At 44.1% G+C, this 27,620-nt stretch overlaps 1 protein-coding gene across 1 annotated transcript; it reads right to left on the reverse strand.

Moving 5' to 3' along the window:
• Nucleotides 1-27: 27 nt before the first annotated feature.
• On the reverse strand, nt 28-27,620 carry MED6 (mediator complex subunit 6). The gene is made up of 8 exons (XM_054027869.1): nt 27,539-27,620; nt 20,238-20,397; nt 18,106-18,197; nt 7,870-7,952; nt 6,409-6,517; nt 5,592-5,707; nt 1,174-1,201; nt 28-520 (listed from the first exon to the last, which is right to left on the reverse strand). The coding sequence occupies exons 1-8, from the start codon at nt 27,618-27,620 to the stop codon at nt 390-392; spliced, it is 801 nt and encodes a 266-aa protein (XP_053883844.1). The 3' UTR covers nt 28-389.

Genomic DNA, 27,620 nt, shown 5'->3' on the forward strand with positions numbered 1-27,620 from the left:
AGCAAGAAAGGCACTTCAACAGCCAAATGTTGGTGTACAACTTTTTATTTAAAAGTTCCTCTTTTTACATAGAAAACACAACTACCAGAGGACATGAAAATAAATGGGGTTTTATAAGGAAGTTGCAAAATGCATTAATGTGAAATTCAGTCAGAAGCTAACATCCAAAATGGGGAGAAGGCTGAAAAAACCCCTCCCGGTGCAGCTCAAGTCTTTCCATTGGCAGCTTTTTAATAGGTTTCTGCTGAGAGAAGAAGCTGTTGCAAGGGGTTTTAAATCCTGCAGTGTCACAATCCTAAATGTTCAAATACAGTTAAGGCGGGAGCAGGAGTCACTTGCAAATTCTTCTCCAGACGTTGAATCATCTAGATATGGAATTGTCCATCCCTTCACTGGAGTCTCATCCGTTTCTCTGGGGGCCCTTTAGTGCCAGCACTCTGTTGGGCATTCTTTACAGTCTCCTTCTCCTCTGGCTTTATAGCTTCAGGGGCTGGTTCTGGCTCCTTCTTGATCTGATCCACTTAATAAAAAACAACGATCAAAATAAATTATAACTCAGCTTTGAGAGTTTTACATTTTTTTTCAAATTCTTTTCAGGTTGTTTTGAAAAGATAATGGACTTTAAGAGAATAGAAGCCAGTCAATACTTGTGCAGGAGACATTCAGGGCTGCCATGGTACAGGGACTGGGAGGGGAAAGCAGCTGGCAGTTCCCCTATTCTGACATTGCTGAACACCAGCACAACCCCCTCAGGCAGTCCTCGATGTGCCCTAGCTTGCAGCCCTGCTGCAATGGCCCTGGTGCAAAATCACCAGGATGCAGAATCAACCTGGCCATTGGTCTCCCCAAGAGCATCTCCTGTTTTATGGCCTCTTGGCTCAGCAGCTCCCTTAGAGGGGTGGAGCCTCTTGCACAGGGGATAGTCTCCAGAGGGTAAGGGATGGGATGGAACATCTTACAGCCTAAGCACAGAGGTGAAGTTCCATCTGGCACCTTGCAAAATTAGGCCCATATTGAGCCTGATTTTGCTCTCATATTAGTCAATGACAAAACTCCCAACAATTTCAGCAGCAGGAGTGAGCCCATTAGTTAGTTCAGCCTCACAACTGAACCTATATCACACCTGAATTTGGGGTCCTTTTTAAAATCTTGTGATAATGTGAGATCTCTTACCTGCGATGGGCTTTTCTCCAGGCTTTTGCTATCAAAAAAGAAGAAAAGAAAGTCAGATGAACTGGAGCTTTGTTATTATTATCCTTCCTAGCACTGACTAAAATATCATCTTTCACTGTAGAATACTTCTAGTAAGAGGGGTTCTGAGGGATATCAACAAGGGTAGGCCTCACGTGAATGGGAAAATTATGGGGATGTCAAACAAGAGAAGAGTGACAAGCAAGTCTTCCAGAAGCACTAATTAAATTCTAATCTGTATGTAAAATGAATAGCACACAAAAATTAAATGTTTTATTCTCCAGTCATGCAAAGAACCTTATCTCCTCCCAGTCACTAATGCCTGTTTTCCTTGGCTGTAAAATATGGCTCAAAAGGTCTGCAAATCCAGCAGTGCAAAAGATAATCTAATTTTGTAAAGAATAGGAAATTAATTAAGACCATTTGACTCTAGAGCTACCCTTTTGGCCCAGGCAGTTAGCTAATATTTGGGACTTTGCAGGGTAGTTTTCACTAGGATGATAAGTCAGTGATACAAGTCAGATATGCTTTTGGTGTAATCTTATTTATTTACAAAAAATATACACGAAGTCCTGTTTCCATGAACACAATAGAAATAAACAGCAGGCAGTTTCCTTGCTCAGAAATCCCCAAAGTCTGCCACGCCAGCAACCTCTCCCCTTGTGCTTCCTCTCACTACTCCTTATGCTGATTTTTCTCCTCCAAAACACACGCCCCCTGCAAAACAATGCCCCAGCCTCTGCGTTTGCAATCAGTGAAACCACTTAGTTCACATGGCTTAGCTCTGACCTGCCATGCAACATATTGCTCTGGGCGCTCTCCACCATGGCCTGATTGCTCTTTCTGTTGAACCTGAAACAGTGTGTAGCATACCCATTGGCTTTAACATGGTCTGTGATTGTCTTGGACCCTCGATTCACTTGATGGCAGCCATTAGCATCTTTCAGTGTAACAATGGTTCAATATGTACTTTTTTTTAAGGTGTCTTGCTGCTGTTCAAACAAGAATTGGATTTCGGTACCTGGATACCAAAGTCCATAGGACATCGCACATGAATTATGCTCTCTCTCTACTCAAGCCTGCACTATGACTGTAATAAATTTTTTTCTGTAATTTGCCTGCAGTCTTGCCGCTCTTTGCAGTGATCTGATCAGATGAACCAGTAAAGCAATGGGCAGGGTCAATATTCTTCATTTCTTGATGTAAAATGTTGCACAGCATTGTTGCAACTGAGTTGCATCCCACTCCAGAAGTGGCTATACTTCAGTTGTGGTTGAAGTGATCCCTGTGTATCCTATTACCTGTCTCACACGTATGGTGTTAAAACAACGAGGAGCCCTTGTGGCACCTTAGAGACTAAGGAGTTTATTTGGGCTTATGCCCAAATAAATTTGTTAGTCTCTAAGGTGCCACAAGGATTCCTCGTTGTTTTTGCTGATACAGACTAACACGGCTACCACTCTGAAATCTGTCACGTATGGTGTAGTGAATTTTTGTAAAATACTTAGACCTTTGGATGACAGATGCCATGAAGGTATTATTCTATTTAAATAGTTAAGAATTTAAAATGCAGTTCCCTACCAATGATGTCCTTTTCCACTGAGCAAACACTGATTTTTCTCCAATGGTGTCGGAAGGTATTTGAATTTGGAAGTAGATTAGAATCTGGTCTGACCTAGTGCTTGCCTTACTCAAAGTATTCCAGAATGTTTTATAATAATTAGTTAGAAACTAGCCCTTGCAGAGACTGTAGGCAAAATAGCCGAGTGCATAATGGCAACAGCTCACCCACAGCCTTGGACATTTAAATATATTTTATTGAGTCAGGAAAGTCAATTTGCGCTGTGCATTTCCTTACTAATTTGTGCCTCAATATTATTATTTCAGAAGAGCTTTGGGAATACAATTCGGAATCTGCTGTTGCAGGGACAACAGCTGAAGCACAACAGTGCTAAATATTGACCCTGGGAGGCATCATGTGTAGTAGTTAGAACAACAGACTGGGAGACACAACATTTATCTTCCATCCCTGATTGTCTCTGGCTTGCTGTTTGACATTGGACAAGTTATTTGACTTTTCTGACATTGGTTTATCCTTTGGTGTAGAGGATACTTATCGACCTTTTGCAAGAGACCGTGCACTTACAGAATGCCTTTATCTGTTGATGTCAAAGGATTTTATTTTTAGGTCTTACAGAAACACTATCTTTTTTATAATTTCCTGGTGACTGAGTGCTGGGCTTAAGAAGGGGAATAAACAGGCATGTAGAATCCAAAGGATGATTCCCCACCTAACTATTTTAACAATAGGTCAAATTTTGGGCCTGAACTGTTGTATTTAATAGTGTGTCCTTATATCTCTATGGATCAGTGGTTCTCAACCTATTCATCATAGTGGGCCACATATGCGGTCCACATTGTGTTATATGGGCCACAGGTTGAGAACCACAGCGTGTCCCCCCTAAAATTTCTCACATTACCCTATGCACAGCACCCCCTGCCCAGAGACCCTCCAGAGAGCGGGGCCAGGAGCGGAGCCCTGGGCCTGGCAGCCAGACCCCAGACCCTGCCGTGTGGGGCTGGGCAGACGGCATCCCTGGACCCGGCACCCACCATATGGGGCCAGGCAGCCAGTAGCTGGGATCTGGACCCTGCTGCGTGGGGCTGAGCAGCCAGCAGCGGGACCCCGGGACCCACCACCCGGGGCCAGGCAGCCAGGACCCCCAGCACAGGGTCAGGAACAGAGCCCCACCTAAACCCTGGAGGCCCCTGTAAGCCCCTAGTTTCCAGCATGCCCCACCACCTCACTACCCAGAGCCCCACCCCCCAAACCTGCCAAAGGATCCACTCTACTGCCCTCTGCCCTCCTGCGGCACTCACCAGCCCTCTGCTGGCAGGAGCGCTCCAGCAGGCTGCCAGATGCTGTCTCCCCTTGAGCCAGCCTCACCCCCTGCCAGACCAGAGTGGCAAATTTTGAATATTTTTTAGCACACAGCTGGGCCACATGCAGCCTGCGGGTTGAGAACTGCTGCTATAGGGCATTTCATCACAAAAGATCCCAGAGTTCCTTACAGGAATGCCTTCACCAACAGATGAAATGCAGCCACTTCTGAAGTGGAAGGTGGCAATGACAGCTTAGGATAGGAAGAGAAGAAGAATCCACTACAAATATGTGGGGCATGTATTTATTCACAATGGAATTTGGTCAGCCTGGTGGAGCTAACAATGTGTACCTTCCAAAAAAAGTGTCTGACTAGAAGGATACCTACTTTACATTTAATCCAAGCAAGGGTAGTTTCCTCCACCAGTGCAGAGCTTCCATCGCACTGCTGAGATACTGGTTCAATACTAACTCAGAGGGAAGAATGCCAACTATTGAATCACCAGCTTTCATGAAATGTTTACCATGTCCCTTTAAATCAACAATTGCATACACAATGCCAGCTCCACAGAAGTTCTACTTGTGAAGGAGAGTAATTTTTTTCCCCCAACAGGCAAATAAATAGCATTTGTTAGTTTGTTCTTTCCCCATCAGACATCTTGGTAAAGAGTGGGTGAGTAGATTTTTATCTTGGTATAACAGGGGGAGCTGGCCCTGGAAGGAGACTGGGGCTCACTGCTTGTGCCAGGCTAAATTCACCTTCCCGAATGAATGGAATGAGTCGGTTCATGACTGGAGCATGCTGGGAGATAATAGGGATAGCCTGAGTTCAATGAGCTTACTGAGTTAAGGGAGAAACAAAGGAGCAGGGAGGTTGTGTGAGCTGCTATTACACAGAAATACTCTCCTTACAACCCAGGGAGAGAGTCAGGGAGAGCAAGAGAACCCTGCAGGGAAGCTCCTGCAGGTGATCCAAGAAGTCCTCCATAGCAGTGAGAGAAAAAGGCCAGACTGAAGCTACCTGCAGTGAGGGGAAGGAGCAACACTCTTGATAGGGGCATAATGGACTGCTGAGCCCAAGGGGGCATAACGAACTAGTGAGCCTCTAGAAGAAGGCTGAGAATTTCTGGTCCAGCAGTTTTATGTTCCAACAAACCGGTCCCCAGGAGGTGACAGTAAATACAGAACATCAGTTGTATCAGTTTTGTTTGGTTGTGGTAATGGGAAAACTGAGGCAGCAGCAGGGTCTGACACCTGATGAGATAAACCCTGATCCACTTGGGTTAGTAAATTTTCATGGCAATTTTGCAAGGCTACAGTGCACACTTCTGGGTAACTCCTTCACCTATGCTAGGGAATCCTCCTCTACATTCTGCATGAAGAGAACCTGTTGTTTTCAAAGTTCCTATTCCAACCAATGCTACCGTTCCACCAAGTACAGTGAAGTCCCACAAGCTGTCCACCTGAGGAGCCCTGATGTGTATGCTGAAGTAACACTGCAGACACACATGACTATTACCTGAACAAATCTGGGTGGAAATTTTTGTCTCAGGTCTAGAAGCAAAGCATCCACCCGCTGCCTCTGGAAAATAGAGCTTGGTTCTTCCTTCTTCTTGGCTTTTGGTTTGGCTTTATCTGCAAATCATATACAGAGGCTGAAATGCAACATCACATCAAATGATGGAAGTCCTAGTTCTCTTTTATCTGTTCTTTGCTCCTGGAGAGGGTTGTTCTTTCTGGTTTGGCCCCACCGCGGATCAGGGGGGTAGAGGCGCCCCTGCCACAAACGAGCTTGGCCCCACCGCGGACGAGAGAGAGGTGCCCCTGCCCCAACCCAGCCCAGCCCTGGACCTGCCACGGATGGGGGAGAAGTGCCTATCCTGCAGTTGCAGCTCCAGCCCTGCCGCAGTGGGGAGAGGCACCTCTTTCCCCCCCCCCCCCCCCCCCAAGCCCAGGTGCTGCTGCGGAGAGAAAGAACTGGGGGGAATTCCTCTCTCCCTGCCATAGCCTTGGGGCAGCCTGCACCCCAAACCCCTCATCCGTGGCCCAACCCCAGAGCCCGGACCCCCAGCCAGAGCCCTCAACCCTCCCCCCACCCCAACCCTGAGTCCCTCATCACTGGCCCCACCCCAGAGCCCGCACCCCCAGCCAGAATCACACATCACCTCCATATTGGTACACATAACGAAATTCATTCCACACATGCGTAGGAAAAAATAGAAGGAACACTTGTTATAGGAGTTATGGATGCTAAAGTAAACCTTAGGTAAAAATTTAAGTATTAAGTCCAAAGAAAAGGAGAGTTGCTTAATGCACTGAGGGCCCAGGCATCATACCTCGTTCCTCCTGGTCTTTGAAATGCCACCAGTAGCCTTTGGAAGGGTGATATCGGCAGTATGACATGGCTTCATCAAAAGCAGATTGAATTCCATGCACTGCAGTGAGCTTTCAGAAGAAGTCAACATAAGAAAATGTTCAGGAATTTATAATATATAGAGTAATATATAATACAAACAAACAGCCAATTCTATGCCTGGATAGTGTTACATAAATAGTGACTGATAGAGTGTAACATACAATATTTTTTGCATGTTGGTAGAAAGCTAACCAAGTTTGTGAACTACTATGGAATGTAGTTTTACCATTAAAGTAGCTTTTCCCTCCATCAGCCAATTATTTTACAGTTGCTATTTGAAATAACATTTAGATTTTGTTTATAAGAGAGACTTTTACAAAGCCTAGTATGAACAGAAATATGTTTGTGATTTTTGTATTCTTTGAGAACAGTTTGCAAAAATATTTCTATCCAACACAAATATTGCAGCTTATACTAGGGCATGAAAAGCAGAAAGTGAAAATGACCGTTTTAGTATCCAAGATAATAAAAGTGCCAACAGCACCAATAGTGAAATGTAAATTCCATTTTAACCTCTTTCAGTTAAATTAGCAACTTAAATTAAAAGATTTCTTTAGTAATTTTAAGCCTGACATTGTCCCTCTGAATTATTTTAAAATTTAATCTCTCTCTCCTTTTTCAATCATTAAGATTCTTCCATCCCTAACAGCCTGTCAGAGCTATTAAGGCACACTACACTCTTCTGGGAACATTTCACTTTCATTGCAAATGTAGAGTACTCGGTATACAGTACATTTTTGACTAGTAATAAACTATTACACTAGTGACTAAGAACCAACCAAGAATGGGGTCCCAGTGTGCTAAGCGCTGTACACACACAAAGCAGTAGACAGTCCCTGCCCTGAAAAATTTACATTTTAAAACCGAAAAAACAGATACAGGGTAGGGGAAGGGGTAGAACACACAGGTAGAGCAGAGTGATCAATGCGATGGCAGCAAACAGCATGTTAGTTCCACAATTTGTTTATTTTTTGGTGACGGGAACTGCTAAATGGAAAGAAAAAGTAAGGGAGGAGAGACATTGAAAGAAAGGGAGGGTGAGAAGGACCGGGCAGGAAAGAAGAGGGTTTAACAAATTGTGGTTATAAAAAACTGGATTAGTCATCTTATTTTTTTAAAGCTAATGTTAAAATTATATAATACATAGATCAAGAGTGTCTGTACATCTGGGTATAGTGCTTAAATTATTCAAAAGTACAAAGGTAGGTTTAAAAAGTAATACAATATATATAGTACATAATCAGCAATAACCCAAATAAGATTAATAAATTTAACACACATCTCCTTTTCTTGAATTGGGTTGGAAGAACAATGTAAAGAAAAGCAGGATATGAACTGATAACTGTTTTATATCAACCAAATGCATAGTAGAGACACTTACCACTCTGGAGTTTATGACAGATCCCAAATCAGGTGCCTGATAAATCACTCCAGCAATAATATAGTAATCAGCTAATGGGATGACTGTAAATAAGGAACATTGTATCAGTTTAGTCAATAAGAAGAGCTCTGGGTAAGCAAGGGACAAAGTTGTTTAATTTCAATTGTCACATAGTGGACTTGTTTTTCCACTTGTTTCACCTGGTCAGGACAATTTGAACTTTCAGGCTTTTCCTCCAAGTATAGCAAAGCACTTTACAAAAATTAGTTAAGCCTCACACTACACCTGTGAGGTGGGGAAAATATTAAGCCCATTTTATAAACAAGGAAGCATCAGTTTATATTCCTGTTCCACTGTCAGAAACACAACTAACAGAAAGTTAAACTGTTTTCAGTATCACATGAGAGCACCCAGACTAGCAGTCCTGGATGCAGTTCAAATGTGTTTTGCCATTGAAGGAAACCAAACAATAAGCTATGATATAGGAACCAATCATTCCTAACTTTCACTCTGACCTCCCCAGCATTACTGCTTGAAAATGTCTCACTCTGCAAACACTCACCTTTTTGGACTCAGGCCTTGTACTGTGGGTTTTCCTGGGAGACTCAACTAATATGGTTCTGCAATAAATCTTGCAAAGCCCTGTCCACTACAGCTAAACCAGGTTGGAGGTGATCCCTTCAGGGTTTGAACAGCATTCTTTAATCTGTCGAACAAGGTTTCTTTGTTGTTTTTTTGAAGTTGCGGGGCAGACACAAGGCTTGTCTACACAGGAGGTTTAAACCGGATTAAGTCAAAATAATCCAGTTTGAAAATGCTTGCATACACGAGACAATCTGTTATAACACACTAACTGCATTTACCTCAAACTCTGGTGTCCTTTTGCAAAGTGCACTAACTTTGCTGCAAATAGAGTTAGTTTGGTGTATTGTTTGTGTGCACGTAATGCTGCTGAGCACTGCTTTGGCAGTCCTCCAACAGCTATCCCACACTGCTTTGCAGGCGACCATCATTGATCTGTCTGTTTACATGTGTGCCCTTTCCTGCTCTGGTGTCAAGTTAACCAGATGCCCCCTCCCCCATTTAAAGCTGGCATAGGGCCAAATTTTGCCCATTTCCCTGGATTTGAGAATATTACTATTACCGTGATATTACTCCAGAAGTCCTACAACATGCCTGAAGGAGCTGCTTGGAGCCATGCTGAGACCCTGGATCTCATGGCCATCTGGGGAGAAGCATCGACGCTAAAAGCTCTTATGGCCAGCCACCGGAATAAAGATCTCATTGTGGAAATTGCTAAGCAGATGTCCCAAACAGATCATGACTGGGATGCCAACCAATGCCAGATAAAGAACAAACAGCTCAGGAGGACTTGTATTAACACCAGGGATGCCAGGGAAAGCATCTGGCAGGGGACATATAACCTGTCTTTTTTTTTTTTTTTTTTTGAGGAGTTGGACAGGATTTTAAACATCTACATAACCACCACACCTAGGAAAGTTGTGAAGTCTGCTGCTCACTCCCCTCCCTCCTGAGAACAACAAGCAAGGCTCATCAGGGGATGAGCATGACGAGGCCAGTGTAGAGATTTCCTGGAAAAGCCAGGATCTTTTCAGGACTCAGGACCCTGAAACCAGCCAGGTAGAAGGTGGGCCTGATTCCTGCCCTGCAGCAACCAACCCCAAGTCCCAGGCAGGAACTCAGGCCAGGACTGAGGAGGCAGATCTTAGGGAGTGAATCGCAACATGTAAGTATCTCTCTTTACAATTGTGCTATACTGCCATGCTACCTTCTGTTCCGGGAGCCCCATGACCAGAGGCATTGTAGGCAGATGTGAGCTAGGAGCCTTTCCAAGACTGAGGCTCCCCACCTGCCCTCCTTTCTCCCCCCATGCTGTCCATTTAGCATCCCCATACACATTTCCAAAATGGTGGCTGCTCCAACTGGGCAACCAGTCTATCTCATGCTAATGCTCGGCTAGTGGCCATTTTTAGGCCCAGGCCATAGAGTGCACATGCCCATTTACCTATTTTTGTTTCCCTTTCCCTCACCCAGCAAACACTCCACTCCTCCCAAAAACCCCGTTGGCCAGTTCACAATGGTGGCCAGCAGCATGGCTCAGCCGCAGCCTCTACCCTGCCCCCTTCTGTGGCAGAACTGAATAATGAAAACGGTATTTTGTGCAACATTCAGAAGTTTATTGAGATACTGGTTACAGAAAAAGAAATTTGGTTCATATTCTCAGTTTACATGAGGTATACATGGACACTACTGACCCATAAAGTTACAAAGACGCAGGTCCTGCTGAGGTAATAAAAGCCCTGTAACACATTACAGTACAAAAGCTTTACCATAGGGATAGCAAAGCTCCTAATGCCTTTTCACAGGCTCACCCAGGGTGCCTCTATACTACAGCAAAACACCCCACAGCACCAAGTCTCAGAGCTTGGGTCAACTGACTCTAGCTTGCAGGGCTCAACCGGCGGGGCTAAAAATAGCAGTGTAGACGTTTGAGTTCAGGCTGGAGCTTAGGCTCCGGGACCCTCTCCCTTTGCTGGGTTTCAGCACTTGGGCTCCAGCCCAAGCGGGAATGTCTACACAGCTATTTTTAGCCCTGTAGCTTGAGCCCTGCAAACCCAAAACAATTTGACCCAGTCTTTGAGACTTGCTCCCGCGGGATGAGGAGGGGGGGGAAGTGAAGGGGGTGTTGCACTGTAAACATACCCATAGATAACGACTGATAATAGTGAATGTTTCAGACAGACATGGCAGAACCCGGGTTTTCTCTGCACTTTCACCATGTCTACAGGGGAGATAAAGCAAAATCTATGACTGAGAAATTGCTCCACATTTGTCTGGACATTAATGAGGAACAGCTTCATGGTTACCCCCACAGGAGTAGCTCACAACTCCCTTCCATTCCTGCAGCACTTCTGGGGAGGACCATCTTGGTGTATATCTGCATTGCGTATTTTGCTGTTCTGCTCTTTGCCTTTTTGAATAAGGGCATTTTTTGCTTCCTAGTCACTCGCCTCACTGTAAAGTCATCCCAGAGTTAGGCTAGCCTTAAACAGGTTGTAGGGGGAATTACTATCCAGCTCACCCTCAGATGCCTCCCGCTAATCCTTACAACACCATATAGGCACCTCCAGGGCACACCAAAGCTGCAAAGCCACACTGGGAACATAAATTCGCAACACTGTCCCCTCCATCTCAACCCACGCAACATACACCCTCGAAGGCACAACAGCAAAGCCAAACAGCACATCCCGCACAGACAAAAATCCTAATGCACACACCATTTACCATCTCTGAGGTTCTCCCAAGAGTGGGAAGAATCTCAGGGAGGTAAAGTCAAAAATGCATATAAAAATGCTATCTCAGCCTCTCCAGAATATGAACACCATCACTTCACTTTTTTTTAACACTCTCACAGGCATGGCACCTGCCACTGCCCTTATGAATGGCTGAGCAGCTCCCAAACCTGACGGGGAGGAAACAGAAAACTTGTGATAAATATTTGTTGACATCACTGCAGAGTCTCAAAAAACCCTGAAAATAACGGAGGGATGGAGGCACAATTGGCAGGTGTAGAGGGAAACAGATATGGAGCTCTCCAGAGAGATCATGGGAGTTGCAAAGGACATCCTCGTCCCACTTCCTCTGCTGCAGACGTTCCTGCTGCTGCCACACCACCTGCTCAGTGGTACGGGTGGGCAGAGTCCAAAGGAGACGGCAGTTGCTAGGGATAGCACAGCCATGGCCAAAGAAAGTATTAAAACAAAAACAAGGAAATGCAAAAGCAACTCCTGGAGGCAGTACAAAGCCAAAATGCTCTGCTGTAGCACAAGATTAGCAGGCACTGCAGTGTTCCAGGACCCAGCTATGTTCCGCAGCCCCTGGACAATACAGGATACTGGGAACACCAGCAACTCCTCCCTGTTGGACTCCCCAGAGTAATGCTTCCATGGGCCATTCCCTTCACAGGGCCAAGGTAGGGTACTGAGAATAGTTGCACTTAGGAGCCCAGATCTTTTGAGCCCTCTAACACCCCTGGTAACATCAAGCCTCACATTCAACTCCAGAAGGGCCACAAACAAGAAGAGGTAGAGGCAAGACATACACTCACTTGTGACTTCAAGCCCCATGTGTTGTGCCCTGCACTGCACCTTGATATTTTGTTTGCCTATTGTTTTAACAAAAGGTTTCTTGTAGTTGTTAGACAATAAATTGTTTCATAATTAAAAAATATTTTCATTATCATTTCAATTAAACCTTTATTTTGGCCTGTTACACACTACATTGCTTAATAACAAAAACACTGAAAAAAATCATCCATAAGAAGTTAACAGTGTATTTAACACAGAAATATATTGATTTATAGAATTCATAAGGTTTTGCAAAGATAACTAGGCAAAAACACAAGGTAAAATGAGTGCCACAACATTGCACCTCCACCAGCCATAAACAACACTGACTTGCTCACAATCCATTCTAGAGGGAGTGGATGGACAATACAGCTGCACAATTTCAGGTTTAGGATTCCAAATGAGAGCAACTGGCATCCCTGACAATATTGCCCAGCTGTTTCCATTTTGTACTGGACACCTGGCTGGCTGCTCAAACCAGTGAGCAAGTCTCTGCCCCTCAGCCTCTCATCCATTGTTAAGGTTTTCTCCATTACTCTCACAAATATTATGCAAAATACAACATGCTGCTAGGTTAGGGGACTTTTTTCCCCAGCTGCTTCCAATCTATTCCCACCACCTTCCTTTCAAACAGCCAAATGCACACTCCATTCCATTCTGAGGCAGTAGTTTAAACAATTCCTTCCTTCTATCCAAGCAGCCTGTGAATCATTTCATTAACCAGGGGAAGCTGAGGATCAGCTGGGTCTCCCATGATAACTAGAACAATGTCTTCACCATTAATGTCCATAGTGATCCTGAGAGCGAACGGTCTTTTCTCCGTTAACATAAACAGAGCTGAGTTCCGAAAGAGCTCGTGAACCCTTCCACACCACTCTGTATTTATGGCCATAAACCTGACAATGTGATCAACCAGCCCTTGGAGCACCATGGAGAAATACTCCTTTCTGTTTAGAAATTCTTATCTGGGGTGGGGGAAGAGAGAGATGTGGCATGCACAAATAATAAGCACATGGGTCCCCATCAATTGCCCCAATGCACTCTGGGAACCCTATGCATGCAAAGCCATCGATAATCTCCTAAGCATTACCAAGCTTTATAACCCAGTGCAACAGTACCTAATATGTGGCATCACATACCCACATAACAATGGCCCCAACAGTCAGTCTCCTTACACCTAATTGGCTGGCCACCGACCGGGAGCATTTGGGTTGGCCAGCTTCCAGATAGCAATGGCGACCTGCTTGTCCATGGGTATGGGGTACTGCATGTTGGTACGCTACCGCTCCAAGGTCAGTTCAGCCAAGATCTCCAGAATGGTTGCCTCCCCCCATCCTGATTCTCTCTCGCCACAATTGGTCATCCCGGGTCTTCAGAACAGCCCTTTCCCACCAACCCATGCAGGTTTCCTGAGCCCAGAAACCACACTGCATGGTGTGAAACTGCCCCAGGAACTAGCATAATTCCTGTATAATCAGTTACTCAGTGCCTTCCTCCACTTCCTCATCCTCCTACCGCTTCATCTGCGCTGAAGCTCCTGCTGCTGCTGCCACATCACCTGCTCAGTGGTACAGTGGGAAGAGTCCAAAGGCAAATTCATCCTGCACTGAGTGCTGAAATACAGCCCAAGCAGCCTCTATTTATTCGCAGTGGCTGGCATGAAGCATTGTTGGGCCCACACTGGCTGACAGCAATTTGCAGATGGTGCTAGCCTGCCCAGAAAGTATGGGGTGGAGACAAAGGAAACATAGCATTTGAAAAATGTATTGCTTATGCATCCCACAGTGCCCACTGCAAAAAATCCCAGAATGCACGCAGCTCAGCAGTAAAGCAAAGAACCATGAGATACTCTCTGAGAACGCCCAAGCCACTGCTGTGTGTACACAATGATGCACATTGGGAGAGGGCACACTGTCCCATGTGCACACTATTAGTGCAGCTTGACTACCGCATGTTACTTGACGCTCATCAAAAAGCTGCGGGTTAACCCCTATCCACCTTGTGCAGACAAGCCCAGACAGCACAACTACCTTTAAACAATGTTAGCCTTAGCACAATGTCCTAGTCGCAGTGATGACATGAGAGTCAATCCCTCCCAAGGCCCTGACCCTTGCCCATGTTTGTTCCAGTTCCTCCATCTTTCTCAACACTTATAATTCTTCTGGAACCCCAGGACTCAGCTGGTGCCCTTGTTATATGAACCCTGGTCACTCACCCAAGGTAACAGATCACTGAGGGTTCAGGACAGTTGGGGAGGGCTCAGGCTGTTGCACCGAAGTTCTTAGGGGCAAAGAATGGGGCAGCAGCTCCTCCTCAGTATCTCTATGCAGATGTCACACTGAGCTGTTTGCTCAGGTGCTAATTTGGAGGAAGCAACAGGAGAGCAACTCACCCTCTGAATTGCTCCATTCCCCCCATTGCTATTCCATCACAGGTGAATGTTTACCCCTTACCCGTAATTGCAACAAAATGGCAGACGAAATTCAATGTTGAAAAATGCAAAGTAATGCACGTTGGAAAACATAATCCCAACAAAATGATGGGATCTAAATTAGCTTTTACCACTCAAGAAAGATCTTGGAGTGATCATGGATAGTCTTCTGAAAATATCTGCTCAGTGTGCAGCAGCAGTCAAAAAAGCTAACAGAATGTTAGGAAGCATTAGGAAAGGGATAGATAATAAGAGAGAAAATATCATAATGCCACTATATAAATTCATGGCATGCCCACATCTTGAATACTACATGCAGTTCTGGTCACTACATCTCAAAAAAGATATTAGAATTGGAAAAGGTACAGAGAAGGGCAACAAAAAAGATGAAGGGTATGGAACAGCTTCCATCTGAGGAGAGATTAAAACTCTGGGACTTTTCATCTTGGAAAAGGGATGACTAAGGGGGGGCTATGATAGAGTCTATAAAATCATGAATGGTGTGAAGAAAGTGAATAAGGAAGTGTTATTTACTCCTTCATATAACACAAGAACCAGGGGTCACCAAATGAAATTAATAGGCAGCAGGTTTAAAACAAATATAAGGAAGTTCTTCACACAACGCACAGTCAACCTGTGGAACTTGTTGCCAGTGGATGTTACGAAGGCCAAAACTATAACAGTGTTCAAAAAACGAATTATATAAATTCCTGGAGGATAGGTCCATCAATGGCTATTAGCCAAGATGATCAGGGATACAACCCCACGCTCTGTGTAGAATTTCCCTTTTAGATCAGGAGAAAAGACAATTCAGTGGTCCAAGACTCAGGATTGAAATAAACACTTTTCCCTGGCCAGAGGTTTCAATTCTGACAGAGTTAAATAAATGTCATGTAGTTTAAGATGCAAGAATCTTAGAAACTGCAGCTCTGCATAGCTGTTAAAGACCAAATTGCACTTTTCATAAGTGTAGAGGTTTGCCGTGGTATCCTGGGCAGTGCAATGTTACTGTGTATTGGGCAGCTGTTTCCATCCACACTGGCATTGTGGTCTTTATTATTCCTGCTTTCTACTCTTGTTGCTGATGAAAGTGCACTCCACCCAGTAGCCTCTGTAGCACTGGGATTAGTGATAAAGCTACATTCTAGCAGGGAGGGAGTTCAATCCCTACTTCCATTATAACAAATTTTGGTTTGTTTTTGATTATCACCGACTGCCCCAGAGCCAGTGCGGAGAGTCTGAATCAGTTTGGGAGATGAGGGTAATCAAATACTCTCAGCTAGTTTGTGAAGTGAGAGATGGTTCTGGGAGGAGGGAGATGATCAATGCACAGAGCTAGTTTAGAGAGGAAGGAGGAACTTTTGGTGGGCTCCTTCTCTGGAGTACCTGCCACAGGCACAATGACAAGGAGGGCAATGCTAGCTCCCATAGCTATTCTCATAGTCCTACTATGATAACAGACGCAGCCAGAGTATCATTTAACCTATGCAATTCCTACAGTCAGATATAACTGAGGTAAATAGCACAAAATGTTTCCTTAAAGAATCAGACCCAGGAGTAAGAATAGCATTTGTAGATTCAGTAACTAGAATAAAATTATAAGGACTCTCTGTTCTCATGCTTCAGGGCACAAACTGACCACCTAACGAGGTCAGGAAGAACTCACCATAGTCAGCTGCATGATTTTTTATTTATTTTTTTGCCAGAGTTCCAGATTTGATGTTTCATTAGTCTGTCCCAGTGCAGCAATGCTTGTGTTTCTAACTAAGCAACTGAGAGAGACAAGGTGGGCAACCAACTTCTGTAGATGAAAGAGAGAAGCTTTTCAGCTACACAGAGTTCTTCTTCAGGTCTGCATGGTGTAGCTAGAAAGGTTGTCTCTTTCACCAACAGAAGTTGGTCCAATAAAAGATATTAACTCATCTACCTTGTCTCACTCGTATCCTGGGACCAACACAGCAACACCACTACAAATAAATTAGCAACTGATATTTCTCCTTAAACAATATTTAGAGTCAAGAGGACATCATCCACCAGATAATAACCATTTTAACAAAGATCAAACTCTGGGCCTAAAATACTTTGACAAGGTACTTTTAAAAAGTGGAAAGTATGAAACTGATGCTTCTGCAATCCCATGAGAGTACTGATTACCTATTCTGAAACTCATAAGCACAGGGGAGGTAGGACTCTCTTCTTTAGCTGATCTGCCTTTAAGATCTTAAAATCTGTGCCAAGCTACCAAGATATGGAGAACATCCAAGGCAGGGAACTAAGCAATGTAACTACGAAATCTTGCACAAACTGAAAAGAGTATTATTAAATCATTCTCTTCTAAACTCCCTATAATGAATGATCAAATTACACTGCTGAAGTCTGAATGTTTATACTGTAAAAGCCATAACTCCACTCCAGATTTTAAAAAGTTGGATATTAAGGAACAAGAGAAGCAGTGAAGTGATACATTGGGCTATGGCACACACCTTTAACACCTAGGTTCAATTTAGATTTTAAATTCAATCTAATCTAAGAAGCAGTCAGGTGCTCTTTTCCACTGCCAGAAACCAAGCAAATTAGGAGCAGCACTAGAAAGGTATGAGTCCATTACAAAAGCCCTTTCTCATTAGAACAAAAATAAAACCTTACATTACTACATTATCATTTATTCTAAAAGATCCAAAAGAGCTTTACAGATTATGTACAGTAAATACAGAACACATTTCACCCTGTTCTGAAATGTGGAAACTTTTAACAGTTCACATGAACACAAGTCAATTTAGGATAAGATATGAAGAATACTGAATCCAACTGTATGTAATAGGGAGACAGAATGCAGTTATCCCAACTGGAATTTAGACATGGCACAGTGGTAATATCTCTACTCTCACTTAAAGTGTCATGGAATCTTTACTGACCCCAGATAGTTAGGACTTTGATTTTATGTCTAATCAAATGATGGCATCTACACTACCTCAGCACCCTCTAATATTCCGGAGTGCTATGGTTCACCTACTGAATCACCAGTTTCTTTCCTAGGAGGTCTCCCAGTCATGTATTTACTAGAAGACCCTATTTAACATGTGCATCTGAGAAGCTCACAGTACAAAGTGGTAAGGCTGCAGAATAAAAATGGCATTATGCAAAGAGCAATGTGAATGTTCCCCTTATCCTAATAAGTGGAAATCAGAGATTTCCAAATTGCATGATAATCACTCAGAATGATTAGCATGAAATTTAATTTGCACTAATCAGCCCCAGGCAAGCACAAAATTAGTATTATGTTTAACTAATTAAACTGAAAACCTTATGTAAAGCATATCATAAATATAGGACATATCATGCATACTAACAACTATCAATTGCCCATGGCAAAATTTACTGCAAAAGCAGCACTTTCTCATTGCACTGTTAGTATTTTGCCACAAGAGGGCAATCCCCTGCTATTATCAGAGTGCAGGTCAGCCTTTGGAGGCAGCACTCAAAAATGCCAAGATGCAACACACCCTGAGACCTAATGCCACTATCTAAAAAGCAAAACTAAATTTAAGGCTAAGTAAAACCAGAGCAAAATTGTGTTGTGAACACACAGAGCAAAAACAGAGCAGACAGACAAGCACCAACATTCTCATTAAAAGGAAAAGCTGTGTGAGCTCTTACCTTGTGTCGGAGACTGTCTTTGCTGCTTTCGAATTATGAAGAGGATGGGCTCTTGAGCATGAAGGAGGATATATTCCACTCCAATCATTTGGCTAAAAGACAAGTGACCAGAATAAGTAACTCCATTCATCTGAAAGTTAAAAATATAGGATGTGAAAGCCCACCAAAACAACAATCACAGGGCCCGAAGGTCACCCCTTGATGGGTCACAAGCTCTTGCATTAGGATTTTCCAAGATAAATAGCAAAACCTAGCCTTGTGCTCACAGTGCATTAAAAAATCCTGGAGTCAACCTCTTGGCAGATAGGTAGGTTACTGGCAGAAGAAGAAACAAATGGAAGAAAAATTGAACATATAGTTACAGATGTTGTTTATGTCTGGAAGTGACAGACCAACAGCACTGACCAGAATGTATGCAGATGATGTGAAGGCTCCTCCCCTCCAATACCAGATGCACACAACTTTACCAGTGAGCATTTAGTGTGATCTACATTGTCCCCCACTAGCCTATTCCTAGGTCCCCAAATAGTTCTGTCAATGCAGTTACATGTGCCCCTCTCCTGCCAGGGCCCCAAATCAAAAAAAGCCAATTGCATTGCTGTCATGTTGATAAATGGCCACTTGTAATTAGGACTGCCTACCCATTCATTTCCCCTCGGGCCCAAATTAAAAGTCAGACTTCTCATGCTGAATCTTCCTACGGTGGGGTATCTGTTTTAATAATTGCACCTAATTCAATCTGGCAGGAACCACAGGTTAAATAATAATGTAGACACTCTGATTCACAATTCTGTGACAAAGCTCAAAGTGTCCAGCTACAGTAGATCCCACTCAAGAGACATGAAATTAATCCTCTTCATCTGATTACAAAATTAGGCTGAGCCATTGTCCCCAAACATTGTCACAATTTTTATCCTGGTCTGTAGCTTCTCTGCAAAAAGAAAAAACAAAGCTTTCTAGCTAATTGGCTTTTTTGACATTTCTGTAAACCTGCAATCTCAGGTGTAAATAAATTTGTTAGTCTCTAAGGTGCCACAAGTACTCCTGTTCTTTTTGCGGATACAGACTAACACGGCTGCTACTCCGAAACTTATCAGGTATACCCAAAATCCTACCTACAGTGCTTCACAGGAAGCACCACAAGAACTAGGAGAATATAAATTGCTTCTGGCATCTGAAAGAGGATAGGGCCCAGCTGCAAGTGGCTGAGTAAATCAACCTCCAAAAAAGAACAGAGACAGGGAAAAGAAGCGGGATCACAACTTCCCCTTCACTCTTCAATTCAGCTGTTGGTGACACCCTTTAGATAGGGCTACCATATGTCTGGATTTCCCCGGACATGTCCGGCTTTTCGATCTATAAATAGCTGTCCGGGGGGGATTTCTAAAAATCTAAAAATGTCCAGGATTTCCCCCCCAGTCAGCTATTTATTGATCAAAAAGCGGTGCCACCCGGAGCGCAGCCCAATTCCTGGGCTCTTGTTAAAGCCGGCCCTGGTCGGGGGTGGGGTGGGGGTGGGGGGGGTTGGATGGGTCGGGAGTTCGGGGGGGGCTGTCAGGGGGGCAGGGGTGTGGAGAGAGGTCGAGGCAGGCAGGGAGCAGAGGGGGTTGGATGGGTCGGGAGTTCTGGGGGTCTTGTCAGTGGGTGGGGAGCAGTTGGATAGGGCATGGGAGTCCTGGGGGGGTCTGTCTGGGGGCAGGGGTGAGAATATGGGGTGGGGTTGTGGATAAGGGTCGGGGCAGTCAGGGGACAGGTAGGGTCCTAGGGGGGCAGTTAGGGTGGGGGGTTCTCAGGAGGGGGCAGTCAGGGGACAAGAAGCAGGGAGGCTTAGATAGGGGATGGGGTCCTAGGGGGCAGTTAGTGGCAGGGGTCCCAGGAGGGGGCAGTCAGGGGACAAGGAGCAGGGGGGGGTTGGGGGTTCTGAGGGGGGCAGTCAGGGGGTGGGAAGTGGGAGGGAGTGGATGAGGGTGGGGCAGGGCAGGGGTAGGGCTAGAGCAGGGCTCCTCCCCCCCCCCCAGTGTCCTCTTTTTTGATTGTGCAAATATGGTAACCCTACTTTAGAAGACAAGTTGGAAATCACCAACCCAAAAGCAATTTTTCAGGTTAACTCAGCATTCCTTACAGTAACTTACTGCAAGTGGTCCAAGGTCAGCCGTTGCATTTTGACTACTTCATTGTTACATGTTCGGTCATAGAATGGGTTACTTCGCTCTGAGAAGTAGTCTAACACACTTCCGTTGTTTAATATAGGAATCCAGGAACTGTCAACCCAGGAAATTCCCAGGAGGTTATCTTGGAAGAAAAAATTAAAATTAGCACCAAAACAGTCAGTACGATTATGGATTCCTACCAATTAAGGGCCTACTAATTAGAGCATGTCAAAAAACAAAATAAAGTTTTCATGAAAATTATTTCCCTAAAATTCAAAATTTTGACCAAAAAAAATAAAAATCAAAATTTTCTTCCTCAGAGGGAAACAAGATATACTATTTAGGAATAATTCAGTCCATATAATATTTTTGTATGTATTTCTTTCCTTGGCTATTACATGAAGATATGGTAGTCGCACAGATACCTTTATTTTTTAGGAATGCCAGTAGGAAAAAAAATATTAGCACTTGCACTTATTGTCATACTGTACATGGTTTAGATTAAGAACAGCAGCATTTGCCAAGTGGAATGGGCAAACTAAGCATGATCTTTACTTTGAAAGTGAAAGAAAACCTAATACAGTAAGTAAGCGGCAGCCAGCATTAAATGCCAGACCAAACAAAGTTGTGGAGACAGTAGATGCAGTAGTCAAGTGATAAATGTACTAACATTTACTAGACTCTCCTCCCATGGTTGCATGAAATTTAAAGGGTCTAAAAATTCAATAATTTTAAGCCACAGTGGCAATAATCTCCACTCCTGGGAGAGTAGGAAACACAATGATAAGGCATCAAGTTTTACACTGAAAAAAGAAAGATAGCATGGGTGGAAAAGTGACTGAAAACTGCATGCAGGATTGAACCCTTTCAAACTGGCCGGGGGGAAGTTTAGGCTTGAAATTAGACGAAGGTTTCTGACCATCAGAGGGGTGAAATATTGGAACGGCCTTCCGAGGGAAACGGTGGGGGCGACGGACCTGTCTGGTTTTAAGATTAAGTTGGATAAGTTTATGGAGGGAATGGTTTAATGATAAAACATAGTAGCCAAGGAAAACCAAGCAATGGTACATGAACAGCATAATGGCCAACAAGGGTCAGGCTAGAGACTCTTGCCTATATGCTCGGGGTATTACTGATCGCCATATTTGGGGTCGGGAAGGAATTTTCCTCCAGGGTAGATTGGCTGAGCCTCTGGAGGTTTTTCGCCTTCCTCCGCAGCATGGGGCAGGGATCACTAGCAGGAGGGTCTCAGCCGATTGAAGTCACTAAAACACAGGATTGGGGACTTCAACGGTAGAGTCCAGGGAAGGGTCTTGCGGCCTGCAGCATGCAGGGGGTCAGACCAGATGATCATAATGGTCCCTTCTGACCTTAATGTCTATGAGTCTATTCTATGAATGTAATGGGCCTACTGCATTATTTGCAAACCAAAAGCTCCTACTACAGTCATTCCCTTGTAGATGTTTTACTTCAGCTGAAGTTTTGAATGCACAAGGAATGCAAGATTCAGATCCAAAATGTCAGCAAACCATGGTTAATACAACATAAATGAATAATTCATTTTTGTATTGTCAATCTCAGAGCTGCTAGTCTAGTTCTTACATAAAATGGGAAAATGAGGTTTTTATGTTATTTCACATATATTACTTTTTCTCCTCATCATAAAAATAGGAGATCCTCCAGTACTAAAGGTATTTTATTATTTAATATTTATATTGCAGTAGCACCCACAATATGCTAGATGCTTTCCAAATATATATGACAACAAGGCCTTTATCTCAATGAAAATAAGGTACCCAAACCTCTCAATATTCATATTCTTGGCAGGACACCTGCTCATTTCGTTTTTCAAGCAGCATGAAAAAATCTCATTTGTGTCAGAAGAATAACTGTATTTCTGCAGAAGTTTCTCCCAGGCAGGACTAGAACTTCAAAGTAAATATGCCACAAAACTGAATGTAAAGTTCCAATTCCAGGACCAGACTATTATTGGCCACTACTTCTGAGTAGTCCATTTATTATTGCTTTTATAATATACAACAGGCCATCCTCTAGGAAACAGCAACCCTGATACCATATATCAATTGTTCCTATTCAGAAGGGAACTTCATTTTCATGTGTGCAAAAAAATGTACTATAATTCCCAATCCTTTCAAAAAAGGCATCTTATTCAATGCATTTAAATAGAGTTTGAGGAATATCCTCATCTCAACCACCAATTGTCTGTACCATTCCTCTCAATCTACCTTCAAAGTTTAATGTGAGACAGAGACTCAAAACTAAGGGACACAGAAATCCATGGTGGTACAGTAAGCTAAAAAAGAGAGATCCTCATCTTACTTCCTAAACCCTCCCCTGCACCACTTTCTGTCACCACCATCAGTCTTCCTAGTGACCCAGCCCTGTAACCTGAAGCTTGTCTTCAAATCCACCCTCCTTCTAGACTTCATCTAAATCTTACCACTACTTCCTCCATACGCCGGGCCGTAGCAACAAAGAATGTGGCCCCCTCCAAACATATGTCCGGGCGGGGCCCCTTACAATGCAGAAACTGGAATGCCGTATTTATTTTGCCACTTTTAGGGGCCCCCTTCCTTGCGGGGCCCCCTCCGGTCGGAGGGCGCTCACTACGTCTCTGTCCATACGTTATCAAGATCCATCCTTTTCTCCCTATCCACAGCATTAATATTCTCATCCAGGCCCCTTTCCCTCCCTCTTTCTCAATTACTGCATCCTCCTCTCTGGCTTTCCTGGTGTTCACGTTGCCTCACCCAGATCCATTCAAACTACTGTTAAGAACATCTGCCCAGCCCATCGTTTTGCTTTGTCACCCCATTCAGTCATTCCACTGCCTCCCATTTTTCCATGACTTCAAACACAAACTTCTAATCTTGACCCTCAAGGTCCTTTCACAACCTAGCTTCTCCTTTTTATCCGTTATGCTATTTTACCTGTCATGTCATGACCTCACCACACCGTCAACAATGCCTGCCTCAATTGCCAGTCTGCTTCTCCCACAAGTATCTTTGCACTTTCTTCCATGCTGACCCATATCCCAGGAACACCCACTCTGAACCAATTTATTAAGCCACTACTGTCACCTCCAAATTCCTTCCCTACACCAACCTGTACCACACTATTAAAAACTCTTGTTCATCAGTATCCCAAGAAATTTGAGTCCTAAGAATTAACATTTCTAGTCTAAGTAACCATATACTCTTACTACCCTCACTGGCCATCTGTGTGCTTTTCCCCACATGGTGCATCCTCTTTTTAATTACTCTGCATGCTCTTTGGGCAGGCACTGTCTTGTAGTCTGTTTGCACAGCACTCAGTACAATGGGCCCCTGCACTTTATTGAACTTTCTGCACACTACTATAATACAAGTAATAATATACTGAAGTGAGATAAGAAAGGGAATGTGATTAACGTTTGAGAAACTTGTTTTAATAGAATCATAGAAATGTAGGGCTGGAAAGCACCTCAATCTATTCTATATAGGTTTTTATACCACATTTATCACTGCAGTTTCTGAGCTCCTTGCAATAGTGCATTAAGCAACGTGATTGTGATTACACATCAGTCATTTATTCTCAAATCCTCTCTCCACAGGGAGAAGCATCTGCATTAAGTGTCTTGTTTTGGTAGGTTGTTTTTAAAAATAAAGAAATATACTTGTTGTGATGTATTTATATTGGAAAAAACAGGTCAAAGAAATGCCACTTGCATGTGGAGCAGAAAGTGAGGAGATTTGTGATGGTCCTTTGTTTCTGGGGGAGTTCATTCCACAGTCCTGGATCGTGCCCAGAGAAGGTTCTCTCTCCTGCACAGATGAGTTTTACTCTTATTGTAGAGAGGTCCATCAAGCCCGAGGAGCGAAACTGTTGACCACAGTCTTTGTCCTGGAGCTTTAGATGGTTTTTAGGTATCCTGGGCCCAGGCAATGGAGTGCTTTGAAGATAAGGACTGAGAATCTTGAACTTGATTCAAAATTCTATGGGAAGTTAGTGTAGAGAGCCAGAGGACACATGTGATGTGCTGTGATAGCTGAGGAGATGTGCTGCAGCGTTTTGTACTAGTTGGAGTTTCCTAAATACTAAAGGCTTCATGCCCAGGTATATTGCATTGCTGCAGCTCAGCCAAAAAATGACGAAGACATGACAAAGGCCAGGTCTTCATCTGCATGGATGGGAAAGAGTCTCCTAGCCAGCCAGAAATGGCAAACAACATTACTCACGGCTGTTGCTATGTAACAAGTGAGCATCAGCGAGGAATCCAAGAGTACTCCTAGACTACAGACTGAAGTGACTAATTGTGAATGTGACCCCTCAACCAAAGGGAGATGGCACCATGGCTGCAAATTCTTCAAAATACTTTCTTCTGTCCACCAGTATGACCTCTGTTTTGCTCAAGTTGAGCTTCAGCCAGCTGTTCTTCATCCATGGGCTGATCTCATCCAAGTAGTGTGACAGCTTGGTAGTAGTGGTGCAGTCAAGAGATCATCCAGTCCCTCCTCCCATGCTGAGGCAGGACCAAGTATACCTAAACCATCCCTGACAGATGTTTGTCTAATCTGTTATCAGAAACCTTAAATGATAGGGATTCTACAACCTCTCTAGGTAACTGTTCCAATGCTTAACTATCCTTATAGTTAGAAATTTTCCCCTAATATCCACCCTAAATCTTCCTTGCTGCAGACTAAGCCAATTATTTCTTGCACTACTCTTGGAGGACAAGGAGAACAATTGATCACCATCCTCTTTATAACATATTTTTACATATTTGAAGATGGTTCTCATGTCCTCCTCAGTCTTCTCTTCTCTAGACTCAATACGCCCAATTCTCTCAATCTTTCCTCGGAGGTCATGACTCCCTAAACCTCTTTTTTTTGTTGCTCTCCTCTGGACTCTTTCCCAACTGTTCACATCTTCTTAAAGTGCATTGCACAAAACTAGGCACAGTACTCCAGCTGAAGCCTCAATTGTGTCAAGTAGAGAGGAATAATTGCCTCCTGTGTCTATATATGATACTTCTGTTAACACATCCCACAATCACATTGCCTTTTTTTCACAACAGCAATCTGTTGACTCATATTCAATTTGTGATCCCTATCATTCCCAGATCCTTTTCTGCAGTACTGCTGCCTACCCAATTATTCTCTATTCATGATTCAACACTTGTGATTTAAATTTGATGAATCTATATACAGATATGAGTACTTAAAAGTTGAAGATAATGCAAGCAGAAGTGTCAGCTCAGAATATTTGGAAAACTTTAATGACAGGCAACAACTATTTTTCACTGCTCTAGAACTGTTTCAGGAAATGGAAAGAAGCCAAAAAGAATGTTACATTGATCTAACCCACAGGTTTGAAATACTGAGATTTCCTCCACCCTTCATCTGCTGAATTAAATCTGACAGGCATTATAGCACCCATCAATATATACAGACAGTGAAAGGGAAAATCAGATCTGCATGAAGATAGTCCACAGCATATTTCAGAATAGATTCTTCTCCTCTGTCTTCACAGATTCTAGGAAACTCTACTTGTGGGTGAGGGTTCTGTTTCTCACTGCTCCTCCACCATCCTGTTCCCCCTTCTTTTTTCTCTCAACTTTTGTTGTAGCTAGGATCGGACAGCTTTGACAAATAGGGGGACATGTTCTAAATACACCTCTACCCCGATATAATGCGACCCGATATAACACGAATTTGGATATAACATGGTAAAGCAGTGCTCTGGGGGGGCGGGGCTGCACACTCCGGTGGATCAAAGCAAGTTCGATATACCACGGTTTCACCTATAATGCGTTAAGATTTTTTGGCTCCCAAGGATAGCGTTATATCGGGGTAGAGGTGTACAAGCAGTCTTTAGCTTAATCTAATCTCATTCACTGGCTCTTTCCACAGGCAAACCTTCTCGAATAATACAATGCTTTTCTACCAAAGTAATAGGGAACTTCAGAAATACAACAGCTAAATCAGATCAAGTACTAAGCACCTTGCCATGTGAGAGTAATTTGGCCATCCTGTCTGCTTTGTTCCACTGCGTTTTCAATTAGAGTACATTTGCCTGGTATGTATGCACATAATTTCTTGTTTTCCCACGGTTGCAGGGTGACATGCATTGCTTGTCCACTTGGCTGCCAGTCTCCATATCACAGAGAGTTGACTGAAATTCCACAATAAGTGGAGTGATTTCTGCATGTAATTAGGGCACAATCCTGCAGTCCCTATATAGGCAAGATTCCCACTGACCTCAGTGGAAGTCTTGTTTGAACAGGAACTGCAAAACCAGGCCTATAGCTTATAAGTCACTCTGGGATCCTTTACAGTAAAAAGTCACTATATAATCAAAGATCAGTATTACAGACTACAGAAAGGCAGTACTTCCAAGAAGGTCTGACTACATGTAAAATAACCCCATGCTAACATCAAAATGTAACATGGAGAAAAGGAGCTTCTGGACTGTTACATCTCTATGTATATTTATTTATTTAGTGGAGAGGGGGATTCAGTTTCTTGAGAGATTTAAAGGGTGTTGAGATGACAAAGATACACAGAGATAATACAGGTCTCTCATTGCCACCAGTTACAGGCTTGCAGCTTGTTTCCCTGGACGACATGCCAATATCATGGCACATAACAACATGCCACACAGCAACCACCACTGCTGAGGTGCAGCAGTAACAGCAAGGAGAAAGCAGCAGGGCTCTGCCTGTGAGGGCAGGAAGGGTGACAGGCAGCATTTCAGGAGCTAACAACACAGACAGACCACAGAGACCCTGTGCTGCAGAGTCTCTTGTCTGGCACGTAGGATATTCAAGTGGCGAGGGGGCCAGGGGTGCTCACAGCACAGCGCCCGTCTCCCGCCACCTGCTCCCCCAGCCACCCCCAGCAGGGCGGAGAGGAGCCACCAAGGCCAATGAGATTAACCCTTAACCCACCAGCTCCAGCCACCCCAGGCGGGTCGGTGCATGGGGCTGGGGGATGGTAACAGGACTCGGCCCCGCTCCATCTCCGGGGGCGGTTTAAGCCCAGCGGCTGCACTGTGGTTTGTACTTTACAGATGAGCCCTGGGTCTGGATGTGCCGAATCCCCCGGGACATCAGGGGCCGTCTCTAAAGTGCCCGCCCGCCTCGCCGGCGAAGAGCTCCCAGCCGCCATGGCCTCGGCGGCCGGGCAAGGAGCCTGCAGCGTTATAGCCCCTCCCCCCCACACAGCCCGCCGGCACATTCACATCGCTTTCCAGTCCCATCAACAGAGAGCGGGAGCCGGTACCTCGGATATCCACCGCCGCCATAATTCCCAGCACGGCGCACTTCCGCCCAGCGCGGGGTTTGCCCTCGGGACAGGAAATCAT

Source organism: Malaclemys terrapin, chromosome 4 (assembly GCF_027887155.1).
Source record: "Malaclemys terrapin pileata isolate rMalTer1 chromosome 4, rMalTer1.hap1, whole genome shotgun sequence".
In the NCBI taxonomy this organism is placed as follows: Eukaryota; Metazoa; Chordata; order Testudines; family Emydidae; genus Malaclemys; species Malaclemys terrapin.